Here is a 22909-nt window from a genome sequence, read left to right as displayed (position 1 = left end):
TAACTTGGATTTGTCAATAGATTGAACTATTTAGGGTAGTTGTCTGAACTAGCAAATGTGTTTCATTTCAACTAAAATTGTGAGTTGTGTTAATCTTTTGTGTCAGTTAACTTGACTTGGATTTATTAATTGATTGAACTGCTTGGTTGTTATTTGAATTTGCAAATCTATCTTAGTTTAATTAAAGTGTCAGGTCATTTGAATTAAATTAATCAATCATTTGAACTTATCCAAGATTTCTTTGAACTTTGAGCGTGTTTGCTTCAAAGAGAAATATGACAAAACAATTAACATGCAGCCAGTTAAATATTTATTGGAGCACACACCTGTCACGATTTACTGAACCTCCTTAAAATTTACAGCATTGCAAGCATTGTGACAATACTGCCATACAAGAGAACAAATGGCTTTACATAATGCTCATCTGGCTGTCACCAAAAATGAAAATGTTGTCAGTGGAGGGCCACAAAGATCAAGGATAACATTCTTTTTCAACACCACAGGACATATTTCAACATATTAAGACTTGCTCTAACTCCTTCATACAATCAAAAACTGAACATTCCAAGTATCAATTTGTCGATACAAATAAATGAGTAGCTTTAGATTTGTAACATTTTCTTGAACTGCACACATGCCTGTCACCATGAAACTGAAAATGTTAAATGCATAAATGTGCACACTACTCAGCATCTCACATTTGTTGAATTGAATTTCTCAACCAAATCCACTGGACTAATTGTTTAAATTGCTGTGTCTTGAATACAAAGACAACACTTTTTGATGCAAAATTGTCAAAAACCAGATAGAAAAAACAACCATGAATGATCGTGAAGATCTTCAAATAACTACAGTATACTGTATGGAGCTCTGTTCCTTTGCAGATGAACTGAGTGTCATGGAAATAGGTCCATCTTTTGCCTTGAACATGGCACTTTGTAAACTGTCTGCAGGTCTATCTGTATGGAAGACCATTTTTGCCTGTGAAAAAAGAGAAAAAATGTTCCCATGGTATTCAGGGGACGTTCTGACCCTCGTAATTTTTTACATTTTTAACTCAAATTTTAAATTTCATAATTTGGACATTTTCTCATCAATTTGACTTTTTTTTTAAACACAAATTTGGCTCTGGGGAGGGGGGTCTTTTCTCTTTGACTGGCAGAAATGGTCTGCTGTGTTCCTGCTCATTTAACAGAAAATAGCATTAGCAAATGCTACAAAAAATAGACAGCAAAATATGAACTGACTTGAATACCAGACAATTTTAACATGAGTCCGGAGCTAGACGAGTCATCCGAGCACAATCTCACATGGTATTCCGCAGGAGTCGGTTTCTGAAACCATGGACAAGTGAGGAACACTGTCCTCCACCGATGTTCATCAGGACTTTCTGAATGACCTCAAATGTGTACCTTAGTTCCTTTGGATAGTCTATGTTTAGAGAAAAAAGCAGACCCATCAGCAAAGCAATGGCACGTGGGATGTCCTTCAGTTCAGACAGGATCACTGCTTCCTCAAGGACCACAGCGGTGTCAATAATTTCTTCTCCATCCTTCACCATCACAACACCGACTTTCATCCCCTTTGTGAACGTGTCCTCTTCATCTGTGGCCTACAACACAAGATTTCAAATAAAGCAAAAATATCTTTAAATGTTCTATCATGTATATATGTTGGCATCTCAGACAGGATTACCATTTCAGACATGTCGATACCAATCATTAGCTGACTAAAGGGCCACAGAACAAAAAGTTCAATTTCGTGATTTGTGTAGAATGTGAATCAGTTTTATCTATGCTGAACAGATCTTTTCAACCATTTTTGTGAAGGAATGGTGTGCATATTTTTGTCTAATACCTACAGAAAGCACATTACATAATTGTTTTTATAGGCATCACTATGCAGGCCCTACAAGTCATTGTAACTTAAAGCAGAAGTAAGTGATATATTTGTGTTAATCTAAGTCTTAACCAGTTCGATCTGGTAGAGTTCACCGGTCGGAAGTTACGAGTGGCCGTTATAGTGACTTTCACAGGTAAAACAGGTCGGAGAAACACGAGTGGGTTGCCTGGAACGCTACAAAGTCGTAAGTCGTGACTTGAAGCTGTAATTTACGGTTTCAAAAGCCTGCCTGGAACGCAGCATTAGCCAAAACGACCGGATCGCTTACTTCTGCTTTAATTTATTCTTGACCACTGCAATAAAGTTAAACAATGTTTACCTCGACAGTCTTAAAAAAACCGGACGGATCCTCCTTGAGAAAGTGAGGAAGGCCCAGCAGAAGAACTGTCCTCTTGCGGTGCGTGGAGCTCTGTTAAAAAAGAAAGAAACAGTACTCAACAACTGGTATTTGGTATCACCTTGTAAACAATTAAGACCTCTCAAGTTAAAATAAGACATAAAGACTTTCTGCCAGCCACCTCGACATTAATAGATAGGACAAGTACAAATCAAATAATTTTTTTTTTAAATTAGCTACTTGATGCAACAAAAAGCAGGTTTTAATGTCATGACTGACAGCTCAACTCTGCTCATGACTGAGTCTACCAGCTGTATGGGCAGAAACTTTACACATTTGTATCTGTACTGTATATGATCCTTCCTGATCTGCAGTACCATCACAAATATGGTGTGAAAGATGCTAACAACAAATGTGGGAGACATGGATGAGGAAAATATAATTTAACACTTACATCATCATTGAGACATCTCATCAACCTGTTCAGGCCCACTATGCCACTTTTTGCTTTGTACAGCTCAAGGAATCTTGCCAGATACTGGTCCAGCCCAGCAAAGAAGGAGCCCTTCAGATCAACAGATGTAAGGCGAGCAAATTCTGCTTCAATCTGTGGATAAAAAACAAAACAAAAAACAGTCAGAGTATGCTTTTAATTAATACTCAAACTGGACACTTTGGGGGGTATGCTAACTAGCATCTACTGTAGCTACTACACTGACTATGAATAAATACTTAATACAAACCCACTTCAAATAATCAAAACTATCTCTGTAGACTTAAATAAACTCAGTTTGGAGAAGCAGAGACAAGCACCACCAACAAAAAGTGTTTAAAAAGGTCCATCATAAAAAAAAACAGCCTTTTCTGATGGGAGATCCCACAATACTGTATGCAATACAATGACTAGGATAAATATGTCTTAGAATCAGACTTTGATTAATCCAAAGTATCTCTTTAGCAGCAACATTTCATTTGACTCAAACAGCACTTTACCTGCCGTTCAACAAACAAGGCTGGCCACCTGTCTTTCACTTGTTCCACAAGGGGTTCATCCTCAACAATTTCTTTCCTCCGTAAGGGGAACGTGTTACTCATCATCTCACCAATTTGGTTCCAATCAACCTTTCTTTTCTTCATCTCACTGACCATGGTAGATCTCTCTGTCTCAAGGTCACTTTGGGCTTTCCCTTCTGGAAAATCTGGCAGGAAGTTCACTTCTGACTTTCTGGCCCTCTTTAGTCTTTTTGAACTTGTTGATCCAGAGGTACGTGCGTTCACTCTGAGCTCGGAGCAACCAGCCACTCGCATTTTCTGCCGGAAATTTCCCATTTTGAACTTTAAACTAAACTTCCAGCAATACCACCCACCGACAGACCCTGGTTCCTTCAGACAAGGATGCTTGTTGATGAGAGCTTGGGCCACATGATCATAGTCCTCACGTGATGGGTAGGGATTGTGAGCATATATGGCTTCTGCTAACTTGTCTAAGATGTCCGATTTCATGTCTTTTGAAATGTCAAGAAGGCTCCCATCTCTATGGAAGGCATCATTCCCTTGCCTCAGTTTCAACTCAACATCAAAAGAAAAAGCAGGAATGACGAATGGTTGAGGCAGCTGACGAGTTTGGGTACCATGGGGGCTATCCTCGAGGGAAGATGATGACAGGCTTGCCGTGTCTAGAGTTGAGTCTGTGTGGTATTCAGAAGACTTGGTGTGCACTTTCAAAGTTGCTTTATCTTTAGGAAGCTCCGACATGCTACTTAAATTGCACAGTTCATTGTCGAACTCGGGGTCCTGATACTGAATCACAAGGTCGCCCTCCAGTCCCAGTTTGGTCTTCAGGATTGAGCAGAAGTCATGAACAGTCTCCGGCAAGGTGTCAATGGTAACCTTTCTTATGTCATTTTCGCTCAAGATGATGCGCAGCAGCATGATGAAACTGAAATGAAAATAAAATCCACAGAAATTACATAATTCCACAATTAGTTTGAGTGTGGTCACATTAATAGAATTCAAAATATGATCAGGTCTTTGAAGTGTCTGTTATTTATTTGTGCATTGAAGTATCATTCTGAACTCATACTTGTTAATATGTGCACTGAAATGAAAAGGGGTACTGGTCAGGTAGGCAGTGTGCCTCAGGTGTATATCATTCCATGAATATCACTTTGGCCCCACGACGGACATTTTTGTCCAATGAGGGAAGTTTTAAATCATTTTTTGGCCATAACTTTCACTGAAAAACTTACCACTATTTCTAGATTTTTATAGCCTAATTCTCTACAAAAGAAAAGACTCACACTCTGCTTCTTGCTTGGCATCCCCATTTAATGAATCACTGACGTTTCAAGTCACAAAACGAAACGTCAGCCACCATTAAATGGTGATGCCAAGCAAGAAGCAGAGGGCGGCCTTTTCTTTTCTACAGACTGCAAGCCACATTAAACTCTGCACCTGCAACACAAGACATGGATGTGCAAATATCCTCTTCAAAAAAATAACCTAATTCTCTCCACTTTTCTAGATTATCTTCTTTTTTAAAAACTATTTTTTTGGAGAAATTCTACCACTTTTTGTAAAGAAATGTTTTACTTTTCTTTCTTTTCTGGAATTTAAAAAAAAAAAGTTTTCTTTTTTCAAGAAATTTCTCTACAATATTTCCAAAAATGCTTGCCATTCATGCCTATTTTGAATGTACAGAAAAGTTTGTAAATTCAGTCTCAGAAAAAAAAAAGTGTATTTCTGGTGAAAAGTGTTTTCAAGGTTTTGTCCAGTGGGGGTCCCATGGTCTACTTTGTGATTGATTTAGGGGTCACTGATGTAAAAAGGTTTGAGAACCACTGGTTTAAAGGATGGACGATGAAGTGGGGCCAAAGGGCTTATTACTGAATTGTAATAAACTACTATAACATACCTTTATCTGCCTATGTGGTGGCTCAGCAGAAACATCTGTGAATAAGTCTGAGGATATGTGGAAGCTTGAGTTTGTGTGCGTAAGTGTGTTAATGAGTGGTGTGTCTTCTAACCAACCTGAGAGAGGCCTACACAAGCAGACAGATCTTAAGTGGACTTGTGACTGCTGGTTTTCTTCAGCTCGATGGGAGTTGATCTTGGACAGGATGAACTAGCACCGTCTTGTACTCTGTTGTTGACGTCTGACTGAAACACACACACGACAGAAGCTATGAGATGATGCTCCAAACTTTAACTGTGAAAAAAATACAAGTGACATTTTTAACAAACTGAAAACCATGTGTGCAAAAGAGGGGGGCTTAAGACCTTAAAAAAACAATACCTTAATGTACAGGAAATGCCTTCGGTGAAACCAGAAGTCGGCCGTGCACGGTGTATGCTGACAATGGGATGTAGTGGTTCAGGTCTTCAGGTTCGGCTACCGTCAGTTGAGTAGGGTCTCTCTTGCAGACTTCGTAACATCGTAGGTGCTCCAAATACCAAGCTGAGAAAGGTTCCAGAAGAAAAAATAGCTTGTTGCATACAAGCAACACATGTATAATCTTACAAAAATCAGGAAGCCCACTTGTGCTTCCAACTGACAAGAACATTCCCTTGGTGTATCTTGTCCCGTGAATGTATGCGGTTGTGGCCAGAGATACACTGCTCAGAGTTCTACATTTCTTCTCAATCACTTGTTTGACAGAGGGGGCCAGAATGTCCAGGGAAATATTTGATACTCCTTTTAATTCCACTGTTGGTTTAAACAGGTTGGGCGTGTCCAGGTAGTATGCCAACATAAGTTCATGTCTGAGGGACAGAGTCAATAGAATGTTTTTGAAATTATTGACATCACGAACCACTTTTTTGAAGAAACTATGTTTCGCTTCGAATCGTAACGTCCAAAACTCTACCAGTGGTCCAAAGCAGCGGATCAAATGAGTGTAGTGTTCAATAAAATGATGTTTAGGTTTCAGTTGCAGTCCTGGAAACACAGTCAGTAATAGTTTTCTGTGCTCACTTATTTTGGCATCAAGATAACACAAGCTTTCATCTGTAAAACTGGAGGATGCCAAAAGTTCCACAATGTCTTTAAGTTCCAGAATTACAGCCCATGCATCATCATTTTCAGGAACAACATCCCCTATGAACAGAGGCAGCAACCTCAAAAGGGTCCAATTTTCATGGCCGTTGCCTCCTATAGTTTTACTTTTAAGTACCTTTTCTGGAATTCTCTGTGGACGGTTAACACTGTCAGAAAATTTGTAGGGGAAGCGCTGTATGACAGTGTTCAAATAGTCCAATGTAAAGTACTTCTGTTGAATTAATTTTTTCAAACACAAACAGAGTTCAAAAGGTACAACACCTTCTAACAGGTCATGTAAGAAGTCAGGAGGAAAACCTTTTATACAATGAAAGTAAGATAATTTGTTCAATACACAGTCTCTTTTCACTCCGTCAACACTTTTCAAGCACTCATTCTCCTTCAGCCTGGAAATATTCTCATTGTAGGACTCATTTGTTCTCAACAAAAATGACTTACTTTGCACAGAACAACTCTGAATATCACGACGACTGGCTAAACAAAAACGACAAAACTTGTCAACATTAAAGGACTCCTGAAAACCAGCAAATGAATGTGCTCCCAAATTATCAGATGATACATATAACACTGTTCCCTTTAGACTGGTTCCCAACCTGTTTATGTAAATCCCTTGGTTTTCAAGCAATTGGAGATCTTTCAACAGTGGTTCTACAATCCTGTCATACCCAAATGTTTTAACATCAACACTTTTACACAAGAGAGCAAGATATATGCTAGACAATGATGCTCTGTATTTAACAGGTAAATTTGCTATTACCCAGTATATTGCACACAATTTATGTTTTTTTCTGGAGGTGCCTAGAGGATTACAAACCTCGAAATCATCGATATAAAGACCTAAAGAAATTGTTTGATCTTCCCCGGACAGAAGTGGGTTGTCTTTGAAATATGATCCATCAAATGTGGTCTTGTAATGTCCAGGTAGTGATTCTGTATTGGCTTCCTCTAAAATTTTGTCAATAACATCACCCCTATTTAACAATCTTTGCAGTGTTTTTAGAACTGGGACATAAACAAAGGTTTTCTTCAATGACAAGTCTAACACATACTCAACTGGGTCTATGACACCAAACTTTTCTTTGAAATAGGACAACCTTTTTTGATCTGACCCCAGACACCCACTCTGGGAAATGGAGCTGAGTGGATTGAGGCCGTGGAGGGCGTTTGTTACCAAAGTTACAGTGTTTTCATCAATGTTACAACTGTGCTGCCTTAAGACCTTTTTTACTGTATACTCGTTTAGTTCACCAATCACAACGCCAATGTCATAAAATTCACTGACTATTTCTTGAGTGGCTAATTTGGAAACATGCAGGACTGCTTGCATTCGCAGAAGTAATGATGCAAGCCTTTCCTGAATTTTTTCAGTGGCGTCATGGTACTCTGGTTCATTATCAGAATTATCCTCAAGTGGCACATGAAAATCACTGTCATCAGCAACTTGTGACTGTGATTCAGCCGTTTCACATTCTGCCAATTCACATTCTTGGACAGTGATCTCTGTCTTTAAGTCTTTTAAAGTACAAAGTGGGTGACAACGAGATTTATGTGACGTAAAACTAGAGAAAACATTTGATTTGAAAAGACACTGATTAAAAGGACAGGTAACGGTCTCCCTATTCCTCAGGTGCTTACCTAGATGAGCAGTATATTGTTTTAGGCCAACTGCCTCTTCAAAGTCACACAACAAGCATTTTACTTTAAAGCCAACAAGTCCACTACTCTGCTCTATGAGTCCATGATCTCTCAAGTGGACCTGCAAGGATTTTTTAGATCTGAAATACTGCGCACAGTCTTTGTATATGCAGGGTAGTGGACAATTTCTTCCGTAATGTCTGTGGCTACTTTGGTAATGTTCAAGGATTCTCTTACGATTTCCACAAAAAAACGTACAGAGTTTACAAGTCCACTTCATTCAACAGTATAAAAAAAAAAAGATGAAACAAAGGGCAGGAGAAAGCCAGTTGTCATCATGGACCTATGGAAAAAGATTATACAAAACCAACACACACAAAAAAAAAACTCAGTTATGAACGCTATTACAATCCTAAGCCTTCTTTTTTTCCACATTTCCTGTTTTGCAAACAATATTTTTTTCTGAGCTTTTATTTCATATTTCTTGTTCTAGCACCCTTTCTATAATTTCCTGTGATCTCACAACAACCCGTGATATTCTGACCCCCAGGTTAAGAACCGCTAACACAATGTACTGACAAACATCTTAATTAATCATTTGTTGTTTACATATCTTAACATTTCATCCATAAAACTTGGATGAAAGTTTCAAGAGCACTTTATACTACTCAGAGAGAATTCAGATTATTTGAAGTGTGGTTATCAGGTACTTATATAGTCGAGTATTACCTTTCATGGATGACATTCAGCAGGGCCCGTAATGGAGAAGCAGCACGAGTACTGGTGCAGGAAGCTCCGCAACTTACTGCTGAGGACAGTCAATAACAAAATGTATTTAAAATCTTAAGAGATTAAGTTTTAATTTTTTTAAAAACAAAAATGAACATAAGCTAAATAGATATAGATCAAATTGAACATTCACAATAATAAAATATTACAAAACTTCTTATCACCTATGAAATATTCTTTACTTTATTCCCCCATTAGTCCATCCAAAGCGTATCATAAACTGTGGTAGCCTATAAGAAACTGGAATATCACCATTTGACCTCAGCAAGAACAGAAAGCTGCTGTTGCTTTAGCACTGCTAATGTTAGTCACACTCGGCAAACACACAAACAAAAACAAAAAAAAGGCTTTTAATACACACATTTTTCTCCCAGATGTTCTTACCCCTGTTAAATAAATCGTGCTCATTTTGCTTAACTTTATATTTTACTTTTAGACTAGTTGACCAGACATTCACATTTTTCCACTGCAGGCATCTTGTGTGTGTGGAGCGCACACCTCCATAACCCCACCACAAGCTGGACGAAGCCAGTGTAAAGTTAACGCGTTCAGCACAGGCATGCAGACTCTGGTGCTATTAGCACTGCTAACGTTAGCCACGGTTTAGAAACAATGTGATTAAGACTAACTTTTAACAGTTGAGTAGACATTTACACAATTTTTCCACTGTGTCTGTGCAGAGTACCGACCCACACACACACACCACAGCCTAGACACCCCCTCCCAGCACTGCTCACTTTGCTAATTTAGCTACACCTGAAAAACACACGGTTCTTTTTCTACACATTTGTACTCGTCACATCGTTTTTTCCCCCGCTGCACACACACACCTACCCCCCCACACCACCCCACCCCACAGACACACACAGCCCGTTAATTTACGGCAACTGAATAAATACCGAGCAAACTCACCAAACGCCAAAAATATAATTATCCTCACACTTATATCCCTTATCAAACCGAAAACTACAACAGTAAACCTGTTGAATTCGAGTTTCTCCCATGCACTTATCAAAGACTAAGTTAGCTAAAAGTTAGCTTTAAAACCATATCACCTTGTTAAACCACATAACTCGACAGAAAAACAAAAGAAAACTCACCAAATACTTGTCGACTCGTTTTCTCCCCCACCGCTCTGTCTGTGTCGTCGGAATAAATCCTGAATTCACCGAGTGAAAGTTTTACCTCCGAAGAAACATGCGGTCGACGATGCCCTCCAACTTGCGTCCAAAATGGAGGAAGGGAGGAAAGGAGCGCGTTCACCTGCTCGCAGCTGTATTCCCACAATGCATTTCAAGAAAAGCGTGCAGGCGTTTTTATCTCCAAAGTCAAGTTGACTTACATTTCTAATTCAGTTGGGCCTGGATTTTCAAATTGGCATTTATTTTGTAGTTGAGACGTTTTTAACTAATAATTTCATGTTATTATAACAACCTCAGTAATCATGTGTCCTAATGACATAGAATAATATGTTAAGATAACAAACAGACAAAATCACAATTTACAGTGTGGGAGACTCATTAACTCAGTAAAACCCGGCTCAGATGGACAGTTTTTTTTCCTGATTTGTGTGCTGCAGGACTTTCAGGAGCCTAAACTAGGTTTAAATTGCAACAAGAATGTGAAGAAAATGCTATTATCTTTTCAGTATGAAATTACAAAAATACTGGTAAACATAAGAGTATTACCTCACCAATCTTAATTCTACACCACCCTGCCTTTAAATATTGGCTCATGTGTATATATTAGAGATACAGGCTGCATAAATAGGGAACTGTATTTTTAAAACGCTGTTTTAAAACCAGTGCACACACCACAACATTGTCGCAATGCTCAAATATAAATACCTGAAAAGAAAAATATTGAATATGCTAATCAATAATTTGCAGACATTCAGCTCCCAGAGAGAAGTGGTATTTTATTTTCAAATGAGGTTTCTGCATAGTCATGAATAACACAGAGACCACGGGGCTTTATGATGGAGTCTGATCAAACATTAAACAATATTTTGACATTAATTCCCGCACTTCTGGCTCCTGTAGCACTTCTCTCTTCTCACAGAATTTCTCTGAGGACACATCTGTCTGTTACATCCAGTGAGGTTTCTCAGGATCAGAGGGCCTGTTCAGTGCTTAGTGTAAAAGTATAATTGGCTGTGAAGTGTTGTAGTGAAGAAGGAGGCTGGTACTGATCCATCTTTCTATCTAGATGAATGAAAGATTCCCTCATAGGGTCAAGGGTTGACTTCGTAAACTGTCCAGCACCCATCAGTCATTCTGCAGGACGGTTTGGCTTTTCTTTCCTCTGCCCGCGGGTCAAACAGTGACGCACGCTTCTGACTCTTCCTGGAAACACACACTCTTCCAGTCAGACGGGGGTTTAACAGGGGGGCTGGAGGGAGGAGATCTGCAGTTGTGAAGTCAGATTAAACCTGGAATAATTCACTCCTTGACCAGTTTCCATGGTGACACAGTCATCATGTCTTTCACTTACCATCCTCCTTGGGCGAATAAGTCTAGCCTGCAGTAGTTTGTAATGTTAGCAAGACCTCTGCACTGCCAAATAATGTTTGTTGATTCGCCCGGGGCCAAATTTGTCTGGGCAATATGGAAAACACCGCGTCGAGCTGGAAACAGAGTCCCACCGGGGCTGACTAATTGAGCAGTTTGTTTTCACTCGTGTTTCAGTCTGTACTCCAGTTCTGAAGTTTGAGAAATTTAAAGCTGGGAGGGGACTTAATCCGTGCTAAGCAATATTTGAAATCTTATTTCTCCCCTGTCACTGGAGTTTATGACTTTCTGGTTGCCTGCTCATTCACAACCGAATGCCTGGCACTGGATTCAAACATGGTTATGGAGCTGGGTAACTAAGAACATGTACTCAAGTATCCCACTTAAGAACAATTTAGGTACTTAAACTTCAGCATTTTCATTGAATGCTACTCTATACTTCTTATTCGCCACATTTATCTGACAGCTGCTTTTCATTTTAAGATTTAATATAAAAACTACTGCTGAATGGTTTGGCACTGCCTGTTATAAAAGCTATATTCAGTTCATTCAGATGGTTGAGAGGGCCACTTTATCATTTTAAATGGTCTTTCATGCTTTATATTGTAGAAAGTCCTTCTTACAATAGATGTAAGTATGAAGTGTAGTATTTCTACACAAAAGGCTGTACAATGGTTCAAGGGCAGAAAGAAGTACTTCTGTTTTTATCTATGTTAGAAAGGCCATTATTGAAGGCAAAAAAGAAAAACACCAGTATAACAGGTGAGTCTACACTTTTAAATGGTGCTGTGCGACAAGCCCATAAAATACAACACATTGTTAAAGATTAAACAAGTGGTTTCGAACCACTTTAGCTCGTGACCCCACACTGAAAAGCAGTGTCTTGTCATGTTTCAGATGTCTTTAAAAGACTCTGCACACTTGAATATGTGGCAGGTGCATTGGAGGAAAGCACAATTTGAATACAAATGAGAAAACTCCCACACACTGTCTCACTCATGTCGTAAGTTAATGAATATCCAGGAGTGAGAGAGACAGAGAGTGGATGAGTTGTCAGCAGTTACACCTGAAAGCGATTTCTCCTCTAAACCTCTCAGATGGTTTCATTTAGTTAATTGAAAGTATGAATGGTCAAAGCCCAAAGGGTTAAGTGTTAAATTATATTTTCTGTAAAGCCACAATTAATACTTAACAGGCATGCATCTTGTCCCATAAATGTCATGCAATGTTGGAATAAACCCCTGAGTCACAGACATTTTGCCATTTCACAGTGGCACAAATCACAGTTGTAAATAATACAGTTAATGATGGCTGAATTCCATTTAGCTGCTTCAGTTTCAGGGTCCTGGTATTGTGCATACTGGCTCACGTTCACAGTGTCATGACTTACTGGGACTCTTGAATGTAACAAAGCCATTATTAATGTCATTAGTAACACCTGTGCTACTAATCAAAATGTCTCCTGTAGAAAAAAAGTCTATTAAAGGGTGACTCCACCAACTTCACACATTAAAGTGTTTTTACAGGTCTTGGTGAGTACTACTACGTATGTTTTTTTTAAAAAAAGGAGTATAAAGCCTTTTGTTGTTCTAGAGGGCACTAGATGTAAATAAATCAATAAATTTGACTCAAGTGATGTCACTCAGAAGCTAAGTTGCATTGTAGCTAAGGTGGCAGGTTTTGAAAAGGAAGACGAATATGTGGAGTAAAAGAGGTGATATCTCTGATGCTGCTGTGTTGATTTTGTTATATGTTTTTTATAGAAGTGCAGTGTTGCCTACATTACCCACAATGCAAATTAGCCACTGAGTGACATCAAAGGAGAATATTATATCTGATTAAATACAGCTTCATCTGGAGCAACAAAAGGCTTTATACTACTTTTTTCTTTTTACTTTGCCTTATTAATAGCATTATACATTTGCCACTCACTTAATTATTTTATTTTTTAAAGTTATTTGTTTTGTTTGTCCCAAAAGTAGTCAAAGTTTTAAAATATCCAGTATAAGAATACACAAATCATCACATATATCATTGATATTCAGAAACATTAATCAACAATAAACATAATAATATGTATGCAGAAAGCATCTAACCACACAATATATGGACCTCATACAAATCAGAACAGCAAACAGTCCCAGGAGGACAATTGAATGTATGTAAATAACTACACACACACAGCCTCATATAAATACTATAAACAAGCATGACAAAATCTACATTTATTCACCAATTGCTTGATTTAATTCACGAATAAATTATTATTATAGCGTATTATATAATCCACATAAAGTATGAGGCTTTTATTTACCATAATGCTTCTTCTCCTCCTGTTTCATGATTCAGAAATAGACTCAAGGGGTCGTTTTAGTTTCTGCTGTGAGGCTGTCATCCCCCCTCGCACCACACGGGGGCGCTGAGCAGCTGTAAAACACCTTCTCCAACATTTGAACATTTTCGGTTGCGTCACCTGCGACACTTCCGGGTTGGTCCACCCGACACATCGCGTGACCGCCAAACAAACAGGAGAGAGTCTTCATGCTGCTGTCATCCATGGGGCCAGACGACCCTCCGGGTGGACCTAAACATGTCTTCTCGGAGAAAATCCTTCACCTAAAGCTGCTGTAGAAGACGAACCATGTGGAGAGTTTCAGGCTTTGTCGGGAGAGGTGAGAGAAAATGTCTTTGACAGTCGAGAAACTCCCCCTTTCACTTAGTTAACGAGCAGCTAGTGGCGTGTTGTTTCCTCACGCAGACTAATTATCACCAAGTGTCGCTTTTATTGAGACATAAACGCTGTTATTGTTACTTGTTACGTAGCGTTAGCTGTCTACGAGTTTAGCTAACAGCTAGAGAAGTCAATGCACATTAAAAACACTCTGTCAAGTGTAAGTGACACCGCCAACCGGTTTATTTTGGTCGAAGCCGGTGAAGTCAGATCCTGTTGAGCTGCTGCCACAACTGAAGTGTTTCTGTAGGCTGTGTGTGGCTGAACTGTAATGCTGTTGCACACATAAACACACATTACGGTATCAAGTGTACACACACAGACAGTTAACAGCATGAAACACCTGCTCGTGTATGTTGTTTAGGTGCATACACAAAAGCCAGGGTGCAGAAATTTGTGTTTCTATTTTTTTTTTGCAATTCTTACTCTTGTTTTTTTCTTAATATTGTGTTTTAAGTTGGCATGGCATAGATTTACTCATGAGTCATTGCTGATTACATAACATATATTTAGGAGAAACTTATCAGATTAAATATTACACTGCAAAACTACACCTTTTGTATTTACAAAAACCTGATACTACTGATTTTAAAAATAACAATAATATTAATAATAAACTTTATTTGTAGAACACTTATCAAATCAAAGTACAAAGTGCTTTACATAGATAAAAGGAAATACGATACAAAATAAGAGAAAAAATGTACAAGAAAAGCAAAAATCTGAAATAATAAACAACAAGTTAAAACAAATAAAATAAGCAGGCTAATTAGATAAAATCAGGATATGCTTTTCGATAAAAGTACATTTTCAGAAGAGACTTAAAAGAAGACACTGGCTCAGTCAGTCAGATTTCTTTTCATACAGGTAGTGTATGCAAGATAACTAATCAGAGCACATTATTTGGGTTCCTACCACCTCTTTAAAACACATCTGCACGAGGAAAAAATGGCATAGGCTAATTCTTACTGTTAACTGGCTATCAGTTTTTTAGAAATTAACTAAATAATTGAAAAGGACTTTGTAATTTGGTACTCAGTATAGGCAAAAGCATACACTTGAATTAATTAATTGTGAATTAATTTCAATTAGTTCAAGTGTCTTATCAAGAGAGTGTTTTGGGCAGTGTGCAGCAGATCTGCTGCACATGCAAAAATGTGATATTTGTCCACAATCCTGCATACAGTTCAAAACATTTGGAGGGTAAAGTTTTCAGTAATAACTCTGAATTAGTTAATGAGTATTTACTTAGGTTCACATGGAGCAGTTCTCATGAGAAAACTCAACAATCGCCTATAACTGCAAAAGTAACTAAACTGAAATAACTGTCTCAGATCTTTGTCTCTTTTTTTTCTCTACTTGGTATCATATTAAACATCGTTCTTCCGAGAATTCATTTGGAAATTAAGGAGCATCTTTTGTATGTCAAGTACTTCTGAGGAGGACAACCTCATTTATTTCACTCAAATTCAAACACTGGACTTTAATGTCTAATTTCTGCTGTTTTTCTCTTCCCATCACTTCTCAGTACTCCACCGATATAACGGCAGCACCCCCCTGCGACTGCCACAGAACCACCATGTGGAGGACGAAGTCATCAGCAGCTCGACTGTCCTCTCCACCTCTCGACACACCTCCGACTGCAGGTACTTTCTCCACCTCAATCCTCTGTATTTTTCAGTCTTCACACTTCTACCAGGTCTGATGACAAGAGCTCAGAAAGAAAAAAAGAAATAAATAGAAAAGAAAAGCATTGAGTGAGTCACTTTGATCATGTCTTTGCCCTCAAACCACTGCCCATAATGTCAGCTGATGAAAAGAGAACCTTTTCAGTTGAGGTCAAACCTCAGAGACCATCCCCTTCCCTCTCCTTTCCTGTGCCTTTACCCCCTCTTTGAACCTGTTCCCTGCCTGTAGCACACTTGCTGCCGCGCTTTCAGATGGTTGCATCATACAGCAGCATCTGCTGTAAGCATGAACAGGGTTTGTTGAGGGAACAGAAACAAAGCCATCTGACTTGAACACAGTATTTCTGTGATGCCTTAATACAGTAGATTGGAAATAGAAACATACATTTATCATTGTTATATTTTTTGTGTGCTGTTTTTCTGTCAGCTCTCAAAAAGAGGAAGATGGAGAGAGGAGGAAGAAACAGAGAACCTTTCAGTTCGGATATGCCGAGCTTCCACGCTACACAGCTCTGGATGCTGTGGGATTGGTACGTCTTTTCTTATCACATCTTCAAATATAAAAGACCTCACACATTTACTAATGTGTCCCATATGAGTTTTTGGATGTCATCAGTTCATCACAGTTCTAAATTAAAGGAAGGTGTCAGGAGGCCTCTCACTGAGGGTTTTAACAGTCTGGACTGATTAGACAAATAGTGCATGATGGCCTGGCTTCATGCACTATTTGACAGGAATTGTTTGTGTTTTGCATTTATTTAAGGATCCCCATTAAAAGCACATCGATGTTTTTGCCCTTAGTCTTCCGGGGGTCCCAGACATAGAAATACCAGGGTTCATACGGGTGCAAGAAATTCTTGAAAACAGTTTAATATTTGGTGTCGTATTTTCAAGGATTGAAAAGTGCTTGGCACATCCACATCAGTACATCCCTCACATTTACACAGTGCAACTACCTTGTGCAATTCCTGTTTGTTTACAATGTCTCTGCAATTACATTTATTTTATTTATATATCATTTTTAGTATACTACTACACACTGTGTGTAATACAATAATGGGTGTAAATTTTCTATTATTCTATTTTGTCTTGCTTTTTCAATTTTCTATCACTCAATCACTGCTGTAAGCTGCTGGGACAGGTAAATTTCCCCAGTGAGGGATCAATAAAATCTTATCTTAAATGACCTGTATCAGGATATCAGAATGTGGTTGCATCACACAGCCCTGTAAATGTGTAGCATTTTTTATGAGCATGTAAGACACCATCCACTCAAAGAAGGGCTTATCAATAGGGCTGCACAATAGATCGTTTCAGCATTGACATCACAATGTGCGCATTCCCTGCAGTCACATTGCAGGATGTGTAATGTCAAGTAAGGCAAATAAACACGAACACGTCATGCTACAACTTTTTTGTTGCTTGATATAAAAGCAAAACTCGGACAGTTCTCGTTTTCCACGACTAATCTTTAAAAGAAATCTGTCTGATTTAAGGGTTCTTGACTACATGGGAGTTAGCTGCATACACATCAAACCACCAATCAAAATCATTCTCGATCAATTTATCAAACAAAGAAGGGCCTACTTTGGGTCCTTGATGCACTCCCCTACAAAATCTGTTAAATTTTTCATATCACAATATATATCACAGAAAATCCAATTATCTCAATGTCTTTTTTTTCAATATCATGCAGCCCTACTTGTCAGTCTGTTGAGAAAATCTGTTGAAAACCCGACTGTTTGCTCTTTGTGGCACATGGTTGGCCGCTCGTGGGATATAGAGTATGTTGGTATCTCATGTTGTCATGACAGCGATGACAGTGGAGCTGATGTTTGTCCACAGGGTGCTGCAGCAGTTCTGTTCATGCAGATCTGCAGGAGGATCCACTCCCGACTGTCTTCAGGCACTGAGCCAAGTCCGATCACTGGAGCCCTGACAGTGCCCTCAACCCTGCACAAGTGTGGCTGTCGCATCCTGCTGGATATCTGTGAGTATTTATCGCATTACTGTAAGTAAGCAGTAGGAACACTGATGGTTTACATTTTACAACCCCAATGCAAAAAAAGTTGGAAAACTGTGTACAACATAAATAAAAAGAGAATACTATGATTTACAAATCCTTTTCAACCTATATGCAATTTGTTACAGGTCAAATGCAAAATATATTTAATGTTCAACCTGTTAAATGTACAAAATACAAATGTTCAAATTAACCATCTCACTCTTTCACATCTGGTTCTTGTGTGATCAGAATTCTGACTTTGTTTTTTGTCTGTCTGGCTTCTCCAGTGTCTCAACGTGATGTCCTGCCCAGAGGAAGGAGTGTGTTGCATCTGCAGGAGGTGCCAGAGAGACAGAATGAAGATGTGTCCCTGGCTCAGAGCAGCAGCAGCAACAGCAGCAGCAGCGCAGGTGGCACCAGTGTTCACAGCAGCAGTGAGCACGATCATCTGACTGCTGACTGCTCCAACTCTGACCAACAGAGGGCACTCCTTGACCAGGAATCTCCAATTCCCGGTTTGTTTTGTGCTCCTTGCTCGTAAAAGTTGACAGATTTGTATTTTTCACAAAATGTTGTTTAACTAGTATGTGTGGGAGGAAAATAATAATGTATTCTTGCCTGACTCACAGAGGAATCACTGCTGTCGGCATCCTGTCCTCTGCAGAATGATGCCAACCGAGATAACACGGAGACTAAAGATGCTAATGATAAGGTGAAAGTCGGCCTCCTTTAGTTTGTGTGATGTTTTATTTTTAAGACAGCAACATCTTTTGCTCATCCTGACTGACTATCTGACTGTCAATCTAATCTTGATTGTTTTTGTTTTGTTTTTTATGCTCGTCTGTGTTTTCAGGATATGCTGCCTGATGAGGAGAGGCTGGCAGGCGCAGCACTTAACCTCCAACATGTGGGAGACTCTAGCGTCCCTGTTATCCTCAACATCATTGGTAATAGTTTATTGACATGGTTACACACCCAGTAATGTTCAACGAACAAACACATGTTTTCCCTTTTAAAGTTTGAAGAATAAACAATATTTGTTTTCTGTCCATAACTAATATCTTCATCTCTCTGTTTATGGCAGGTCTAGAAAGTGCCAAGAGTAAGAACTACGAGGAAGCTTTTACATGTTTCTTAGCTGCAGCTCAGCAGGGTTACAGCAAAGCCCAGTTTAACACGGGTGTGTGCTACGAGAAAGGCAGAGGAGTCAGCAAGGACAACGAGAAGGTTTGAATCCAGACAGCACACTTTAGTTTCTGGAGTGCTCCATCAGTCTGAACACGTCTTGAGATGATTCTCATGTGTTTTCTTTTGAAGGCTTTGTATTACTACTGGCAGGCAGCAGTTGGGGGTCACAAACAGGCTCAGTACCGCTATGCAAAGCTGCTACTGACCAGCAGGGGGCGCCAGAGCTTGGAGGAACTGAACACAGCCATCAACTTACTGGAACAGTCTGCTGCAGCTGGACTCACCAAGGTAGAAAATTGCCATGACATCTTCTTAAACTTCACATAATACTGTTTAGTCTGACTATGGGAACAAAACTTTATATATATTTACTTAAGTATCGCTAAAGAAAAGGAGAAAATCCTCACAAATGAGAAGCTGGAACTTAAGAATATTTGGCATTTTCTGCTTGAAAAGGGACTGAATGATTAAGCAACTATCAAAAGTATTTGCAGATTATTTTCTGTAAATCCACTAATTGATTAATAGAGTAATTGTACCCTGTACCTGCGCTTTAACAAACAATCATCTGATCGCTGTGTTACTGTGGGTGTGAACCAACTCTCTGTTTCCCTCCCTCCTCAGGCTCAGGTCTGCCTGGCCTCAGTCTACTCTCAGGAGCCGGTGAGAGACGGGAGCAAGTCTGTCCGATACCTGAGGATGGCAGCAGAGAGTGGAGTGAGTACCCTTCTAGATGCTTCTAGAGTTTTATCTGTGGCTTTATCACCTTCACTCCCAGTGTGCCATCTCAGAGAACCCCCACCATCACCTGCTGTTTGATGTTAACAGCTTATTTATAGAATATGCTTCTTCAACTCTCTGCTGTAGTTTTGTTGAAGTAATACTGTTACTTACTCTTGCTACAAACCCGTTTTGAGGTACAGAGGTACAAAGCTATTGTGATTGTTTTAATAGTGACAACTTCAGCCCTCTGCTCGTACTGCTGTGTCTATTCAAGTCCCTGGTTTCAGTTTGTGATCTATGTCCTTACATATAGACGATTGTTGTTGTAGATAAAAAAATTTTTTTAAAAATCCTGTTTTTTTGTGTTTGCAGGATGACACCGCCCTGCTCTTCCTGGGTCAGTGTTTTGAGAGCGGCTTCGGGGTGCAGCAGAATTTGAGGAAGGCAATTGAATATTACAAACGAGCCGCTCAGGCTGGCAACAAACAGGCCAAGAGCCTACTGACACCTCCTAACGGCAAAGACATCGGGGGTAAGCACACATGCTGTTCGCATTTGTATTAGTCATTAGATTTTGTGCATTTTTTAGCAATGGTGCTGCATTTGATAAGGTTTTAATGAGCCAAGACAGCACTGATATTATTCTTCTCTTCTTCAGAAGACGCAGTATTGCGCTCCATCCGTTCAGCTCCATGTTTCTCTATAGCCAAGCATCTCTCCTCCCTGGCCAGTCTCGTCCCTCCCTCTACCAGTCACTCCATCACCCATACCCTCCTGCCTCACTCCTGGAGCACCGGGAGCCTGGGTGTCCCCCCGCCGCTGTCCTCCACGCCTCTTCATCTCCACCCCCTCAGCACTGAGGGAGGAGTCTGCCAGTGGACTGTAGGGATTGGGTAGTTATCGTGAGCCAAACTGAGGAATGTATTTCATAGTGTGAATGTATTTTCACCAGAGGAGAAAGGTCAAGTGTGTACATCTAGTGAAGTCTGGATTAGAGTGAGAGTTTTATATGCGAGTGTGTTGATGTTTTTTTTACAAATCTGAAAGAGATGTTGGATAAATGGTCTTGGAAATCATAGAAGTTTTTTTTATTATGTTTCTATACAAGTGTTGTGTTTTCTGTATTACAAGTTCTACTCTGGGTAAGAAAATGTGATCTAGGTGCCTTTGTGTAGGTTGGGAATATCAAGTGGTGACTTGTCTCAGACATTAGAACAGTGTCATAATTTTGTCCCTTTGTGCCTCTGAGGCTGGCAAAGTGCTTTACATTAGTGTCATATTTTAACCTTCAATATTACACGTTCTTAATAAGTCAAATGGTTCATGCTTGTCTATCACTAATAACAACTTCAGTGGAGAAAAAGGGAAGTTACTACATGTTTTGTGATAGTCCAACCTGTTAACTATACTCAAACCAAAGTGAATTATGATGCACTGTAAGGAGGATGTTCTGTTGTTATACGCACAAGTTCAATATTAAAAAAATATCCAAAAAAGTTGTTTTATGGCTGTGTGGTTAATTACCATTGAAATTCACTGATGAGCATAAACGGTTAAGGAGCAGAGAGTATAATTTTAATTAAGTAGTACTAAAGTACATTCTGGGGTATATGTTCTTCTCTCTGTATGGAAATAACTTTACAGATGGTAACATTAGTTTCGAGACCGCTTTGAGTCAATCCTAATACAATATTTATTTAAAGGGGGGAAGAAAGTGCAGTTTCAGGTACAGTGATCATGTGAGTACTGTAACCCATTTCTGTCTCTATTAACAAGTACAAACCATACACAGAAACATTTAAAGTGTAACCACCAATTTTACAGTGTGTGTTCGCAGATCCTGGGGAGTACTACCGTGGAAAAAAGTAGTATAAAACCTCCTGTGGCTCCAGAGGAAGCTGCAAGTAATCTGATAAATTTCCGTCAGTAGCTAAATTGCATTGTGGGTAATGTAGGTGGCAGGTTTTGAAAAGGAAGGAGAATGAGTGGAGTCAAAATGGCAGTATCTCTGGTTCTGCTGTTTAGATTTTGATTATTTGTTTTTAAACTGCAATGACTCCAGCAGTGTTATAGGAGTGCAATGCTACACCAGTGGATTGCTTTTCAAATCTAGCCTACATTGCCCACAGTGCAGCTTAGCCACTGAGTGGCATGACTGGAGGCAATTTATCAGATGACATGCAGCTTCCTCTGGAGCCTCAAAAGACTTTATACTGCTTTTTATCTCATATGTAGTAGTACTCCCCAAGACCTGTAATGTGTAAAATTGGTGGAGCTACCCTTAAAGTCATGAATACAGACCACAGACCAACAACAACAGAGACAGGGGGGTCCTCAAATTAAAATATCAAACAAGGATAATAAATGCTTTCAATTTTTTGAATCAAAAATGGTGATAATGTAGTGTTTGGTTTCCTTTTCAAGAACAATGAATTAAGGTTTAGAGTGACCATATTTGACTTTATGGATATGGTACTTTTCTAAAATGGTCAATAAAATCATTATCAATAATTTCGATGATGACGTTTTTTTACCATTGCAAACACACATTCAGACTCAATGTTAACAATGTAACCTTTCCAGACATTACCAGAACAGGTGCAGCTTCGTTTCTGGGTACATTTCACACAGTGACAGTTCACACAAGTGTCTTTCCTAAACTTAAGAAGAATGCAGCACTGAACCATTTTTTAAAAATATTTTTGAAAAAAAAGCTTTATTGATCATTTGTCAATGACAAGGTGTGACATGAATACAAAAAAAAAGACACAGGCATCATGACAACATAAATATCGTACAGTGCACAGAGCTTTTCTTTCAGGGAGACTTTCAACAAGGCAGAAGAAGAAGAAGAAGAAAAGGCAAAAAAAAATGAGATAGCAGGTATCAGATTTCTTTGAATCTATCATCTAATGTATCTACTGTATCAGCACATTCCTTGTTTCTAAATTGGATGAACTCAAAGTATTTCTTAAATTCCACTCTAGAGGATTCAAACGATGGGCGAGACCTTGAGAACTTGGCTTTATGGATGTGAAACTTCCCCAGTAGAATAATTAAGTCGGCAGTCCGCTGAACTTTCTGGATTTACTTAATATATAATTACATCCTTGAGCAGCGTAAACCATTCACATTTCCACAGACTAATGCATGACGTAAGACTCCGGTGATGTGTGATTTCATTACCTGAGCAGCAAAATAATACCGGTAGATTTATTGTTCTTGCGTCTCCTCCGTGCGCCGAGCGTGCTGCGTCCGCGCCTCTGATTGGTCAGCTCCACAGCGCCGCGCCGCTCCGGGATCCTCTGGCGCAGAGAGAAAGCGCAGCTTTGGCCGCCAGCAGT

At 39.3% G+C, this 22909-nt stretch overlaps 2 protein-coding genes across 3 annotated transcripts; one reads left to right on the top strand and one right to left on the bottom strand.

The window, feature by feature from the left end:
- Positions 1–1015: 1015 nt before the first annotated feature.
- Positions 1016–9920, bottom strand: LOC141013672 (uncharacterized). Of its 2 annotated transcripts, none has more exons than XR_012180441.1 (4): positions 9821–9920; positions 8661–8736; positions 2222–2311; positions 1016–1612 (listed from the first exon to the last, which is right to left on the bottom strand). XR_012180441.1 is itself a non-coding variant. In XM_073487484.1 (4 exons), exons 1-4 carry the CDS (start codon positions 3335–3337, stop codon positions 1307–1309), a joined length of 654 nt encoding a protein of 217 aa, XP_073343585.1. In that variant the 5' UTR covers positions 3338–3368; the 3' UTR covers positions 1016–1306. The 2 variants fall into 2 exon arrangements, 1 of the variants encoding a protein (XP_073343585.1); XM_073487484.1 differs by lacking the exons at positions 8661–8736; positions 9821–9920 and adding exons at positions 2694–2846; positions 3233–3368.
- Positions 9921–13731: 3811 nt separating this feature from the next.
- Positions 13732–21065, top strand: dele1 (DAP3 binding cell death enhancer 1). The gene is made up of 12 exons (XM_073487631.1): positions 13732–13902; positions 15490–15607; positions 16077–16179; positions 17495–17639; positions 17942–18169; positions 18284–18366; positions 18508–18601; positions 18739–18881; positions 18972–19130; positions 19467–19559; positions 19938–20097; positions 20224–21065. The coding sequence occupies exons 1-12, from the start codon at positions 13872–13874 to the stop codon at positions 20460–20462; spliced, it is 1596 nt and encodes a 531-aa protein (XP_073343732.1). The 5' UTR covers positions 13732–13871; the 3' UTR covers positions 20463–21065.
- Positions 21066–22909: the final 1844 nt, after the last annotated feature.

The sequence above is a fragment of the Pagrus major genome, chromosome 18, assembly GCF_040436345.1.
Source record: "Pagrus major chromosome 18, Pma_NU_1.0".
In the NCBI taxonomy this organism is placed as follows: Eukaryota; Metazoa; Chordata; class Actinopteri; order Spariformes; family Sparidae; genus Pagrus; species Pagrus major.
The sequence above is the reverse complement of the archived record's forward strand: the minus strand, read 5'-3'. Positions and strand labels throughout refer to the sequence as shown.